Source organism: Pteropus vampyrus, unplaced genomic scaffold (assembly GCF_000151845.1).
Source record: "Pteropus vampyrus isolate Shadow unplaced genomic scaffold, Pvam_2.0 Scaffold485, whole genome shotgun sequence".
Classification (NCBI taxonomy): domain Eukaryota; kingdom Metazoa; phylum Chordata; class Mammalia; order Chiroptera; family Pteropodidae; genus Pteropus; species Pteropus vampyrus.
This window is the reverse complement of record NW_011889266.1, coordinates 280,906-285,337: the sequence shown is the minus strand read 5'-3', so window position 1 is coordinate 285,337 and position 4,432 is coordinate 280,906. Positions and strand designations below refer to the sequence as shown.

At 46.6% G+C, this 4,432-nt stretch overlaps 1 protein-coding gene across 2 annotated transcripts in view; it reads right to left on the bottom strand.

Annotated features, from left to right (window-relative positions):
- The window catches only part of SIAH1 (siah E3 ubiquitin protein ligase 1), a 21,390-nt gene extending 16,985 nt beyond the window's left edge, over window positions 1–4,405 (bottom strand). The window contains exon 1 of one of the 2 annotated variants that reach the window (XM_011382621.2): window positions 4,146–4,405. In XM_011382621.2, the coding sequence (XP_011380923.1) occupies window positions 4,146–4,203 (58 nt within the window). In that variant the 5' untranslated portion in view covers window positions 4,204–4,405. Of the gene's footprint in view, window positions 1–3,959; window positions 4,120–4,145 lie in introns of those variants that run through there. The other variant, XM_023524650.1, reaches the window with a different exon arrangement.
- Window positions 4,406–4,432: the final 27 nt, after the last annotated feature.

Here is a 4,432-nt window from a genome sequence, read left to right as displayed (position 1 = left end):
CCCCATTATCCCTTCGCTTCGCGCTGCATCGGTCTCTCCCTCCTTTCTACTGGTTCATTCCCTGTGACTTCCAAACACGCTCCAGTATCTCCCATGTGGCTTCTGTGACACCAGATCCCCGATTCCCCTTCTACCTCACTGGGTCAGTTTGGACGTCTCTTAAGATACCTCTCACGCAACAAACCGGGCCTTTGAATTTTATCACGACCCCTCCGTCCCATGCCCTCTGTCTCATGCCCCATCTGGCCTTTCACATGTTGGTAAACGGCACCACCAGCCACGGCTGCTCAAGCCGGGAACCTTGGAGCTCCTTCCCTCCCTCGCCTGGCGTATCTAACCCACCAGCAAGTCCTGTTAATGCCGTCTCCAAATCCATCTCAAATCCATCTACTTCTCCTCGTCCTCACTGCCACCACCTTAATCCAGGTCACCATCAACTACTTCCTGCCTGATCAAAGAGATCAATTCAAACCAATCAATTCTCCAGACAGCTAAAGCAATCTCAAAAGTTAAAAGTGGATTACATTACTCCTTTAATTAAAACTGTTTGATGGCTTCTCAGTACCCTTAAAATAAAACTTACTTTTGACTCTGCAGGATCAGACCCCTGCCTGCCTCCTCCCCTCCGCCCTCTGCTCCTGCAACCCTCTCCTCTGAATTCCCAGACCAGGCCAGGCTCATTCCCGGGGGCCTTCACCTGCTCCTTCAGTGGGAGCTGCTCTCTCTTCCCCGGTTCCAGGCTCCTGATCCCTTTATCACAGCTTAAGTGTCACCGCTTCTGACAGCAGGTCCCATGGCTACCCCCCCTCTATTCTTTACTCCAGCGCTTTTGACTCCTTTATAGTACATATCACAATTCTTAATTATTTTTGTTTCCCTCACTAGAATATAAGTGGCAATATTTAGAGAAATGAAGTATTTCAATATTTAAGCGCTTTGAGTTAGGCAATGTGCTTTCAGATGCAGAAGCAGGCAGTGTCCCCGCTCTCATGGAGCTCAAAGTCACAAACACAGCGAATACCGGAGCGAGCCAAGGGACACAGCCAGGTTTTACTCTTAAGAGCCTGTCCTCTGGACCACCGAACTATACTGCCACTCTAGCAACAGGGCACTGAGGGGCGGGCAGGGGGCGGGGGTCAATATACTTAATAAATGTTCACATGCTAATGGAACAGTGGCTTGGAGAAGTTAAGTAATCTGCCCAAAGTAGCACAGATAAGACACTGAGATTCAAAGGTCATGAGCAAAGGCACAGAGATGTTAAAGTACAGATAGAGTTCAAGAAACAAAAGGAATTCGGTTTGAGTAAGAGAAATGGAGGATGAGGCCGGAGAAGCACATTAAGGATAGTGTGATACTGTTAATGTCAATCATTCGATAAATATATATATACTATGTACCAGAAAAATGCTGAACCCTAGACAGAGGGGATCAAAACAAAGCTCCCACAGAGGCTGCAGTCCACGGCGTGGGGGTGGGGGTGGGGGTACATTACAGTCCAGGGGGATACACAGTACAGTGGGGCCGAGCAGAGAGGGCTACGGGAACACGAGAGATGACGCTCACATCAAGCGGGGAGTCCAGAAGGAGCATCTCAGCTAAGTGATGTCAGGCTGGGATGAGAGTTCGGGGGGAGAAAACATGATGCATACAGGGACCTGCACGCACACGGTGGGAACGGCAGGGAAGTAACTATAGAGCCAGCTCAAGAGAAGCCGTGTACTTACTACCCATATCGAGGAACTTTATACTGATGGCCCTGGAAGTCACCCACGTTAGAAAGCTCCCTTAAATGGCAGTAGGAAGAACCGAAGGGAGGACAGAGACCAGAAGCAGGCAGACCGCTTGGAAGGCAGAAGAGAAAGACTGACTAGAAATGAGAAAATCAGAGAGAAGCAATGCCAGATTGGAGCTGACCAGACACTAGGGTTTGATGACTAACTGGGGGTGGAGGGTGAAAGCCTTGGACGCCCTGTTAGAAACAATAAAGGTTTTAGCTGGACTCTTAAATTTGAAGTACCTTGATACATAAAAGTGGATACATATCATCATACATTTGTCAAAACTCATAACATACAACACCAAGAGCAAACCATGATGTAAACCATGGGCTTCGGGTGATAATGCGTCCGTGTGGGTACATCAGTTCTAAAACTGCTCTGCTCTGGGGATGCTGATAATGGAAGGCTATGTGCGAGTACAGGATCTCTCAGCACCTTCCTTTCAGCTTTGCTGTGAACCTGAAACTGCTCGAAAAAATGACCTGCGGGCGAGAGACTTACATGAGTCTCAACTTCAGCAGAGAGATGTGAGTACTGTCAGCATCTGACAGTAGCTGGTCAGGAGCCGGATCCGCATCGAGTATCGGGCGCCGATGGCAGAGGAACTAAAGCCACGACCCCTGCCCTTACGCAGCACATGCTCCATAACTATATCCACGGAAAACCAGTTTAAAGTGCACTAGAAAAATGGTTTCTATTTAAAAGAAACCATTAAGGAAACTTATTATAAACAGGAAAAGTTTATCCCCAGTTGTGTTTTCTGGAGGGAGAAGAGGGGCAGGGAGTCTGAGGTTTTCATATATGAATTACCTTTGTAGTGAGGTCTATACCGAAAATATCCAGAATTTAAACATTTACAAGGTGTACAGAAAATCCATTATAATCAAAAGTCTGTAACAGATCTCTTTAAAGGAAAAAACCTCCAATCTTTAGAAACTGAGTAAATCAAGTGCTTTAAAATATAAGTGGTCACTTTGCAAAGTTAGTAAACCGTGTTACCCTCATTATGTAAGACCGGCTCTCAAAACACTGAAAACAAAGTCCTAGCCTTCGAATTACGTTGCCCTAGCTAGATATTCCTTTGTAACTCCAATTAATTTTAGCCTGATTACGACAGTCTCCTTAATTACAGATATTGTGGAATACTTATCTTGAAAAGTTCCATTTCTATTAATGCATTTTTCTTTCGTTTTAAATTTTTAATTTTTGTTAATTTTTGTTGGAAGGTTGCCAGGGGGGTTCTTTTGGCCCATTTTTTTATTTTTTTTAAGGGAATTTTTTGGCAAGGCGGCTTTTGGGTTTTTACTTACCCTTTCTTGTTCCCAAGTTTTTTATCTTCAACTTCCAGAATGAAAAATTATACAATTTGTATAATCTGCTTTAAGTCTCAAAATCTACGTATCGCGAAGTTCTCCAAACAGCTAACCGACACCCTCTTCCTTCGCAATTTGAGCCAGTATCTCCCTGATAAAATTACCAGACCATTACATTTATCACTACACTCTGCTCTTCAGTAATGTCTAAAAGATGGTGACGACGGAGACACCTAACACTCCAAGGGACTCACTGCCCCACTTTCCAAGTCAGTTAGCTCCGGTCCTTGGAAACAAACTGATCCACGAAGGTCAGAGTGCTCAAAGGAAACCTCATTTTAACCAACTTGATTTTTTAAATTCCAGACCCCATAAGACCTATCCAAATCCCTTACTAGAAAACCTTCCAAATGCCATCGTCTCAAAACACCTGTCTAATTTATCACGTAAACCTCTTATTTTCCTTTGCAACAACGAAATGCACTAAAAGAAAAACCCAAGCACTAACGATTTTATAATGTGATTTCACTAATCCTAGCCTATGCGCTTCCAACGTTTCCCTCATGCCAAGATAACCTCATAAGTTTGGTAACCAAATAACAACAGCCGTAGCAGCAAACACTGACTGAGCGGTTACCATGGGCCTGTCGCAGCTCTAAGCCCTTCTTCCTATTAGCTCATCAATTCCAACAATCCTATGAAGTCGGTACCATCACGACACCCATTTTGCAGATAAGGAAAATGAAGCAGAGATGCTTAAGAATTTCGCCCAAGGTCACAAACCGGTGGGGCAGGGTTGGAACCAGAGCCGGCTACAGAGTCTGCGCTCCCAACATCCAACTGCTGAGAAGAGTTAACAATTTACCCTTGACAGGCGCTTATCAAGCAGTGGTAAATGTCCAACTGCCAGGAACCGGCGGCCCGGCCCGGTGGCTGTCCTACGTCCACGCTCATGGCCGCGATGACTCTGACAGATCGGCCACACAATCAATCGGATTTTCCGAGCGCACAAACTGCATTTCTCTGGGTGTCAGAGCAAACAAATCCTCACCTTTCCAGGAACGGGAAACGAAAAATCTACGCAACTCTGCGGCCCAGGTTATCCACATCCCTAAGTTACAGATCTGGAGAGCCGAGAAAGGACCCCAAAGGACCCGACTAATGGAGCCTAGGAAAACTGGGGTTTGCGATCGGAAGCTGGAGCCTCCCCGGCAAGCGGCTGGCGCGATCTCCTCTCTAACGACACAAACAAGGGAGGAGGCTGCTCTCTCCCCACCGCACAATGCGGGCTGCGGCCGGAGCGGGGGAGCGCGCGGCGCCCCGGGGGACGCTGCCCGG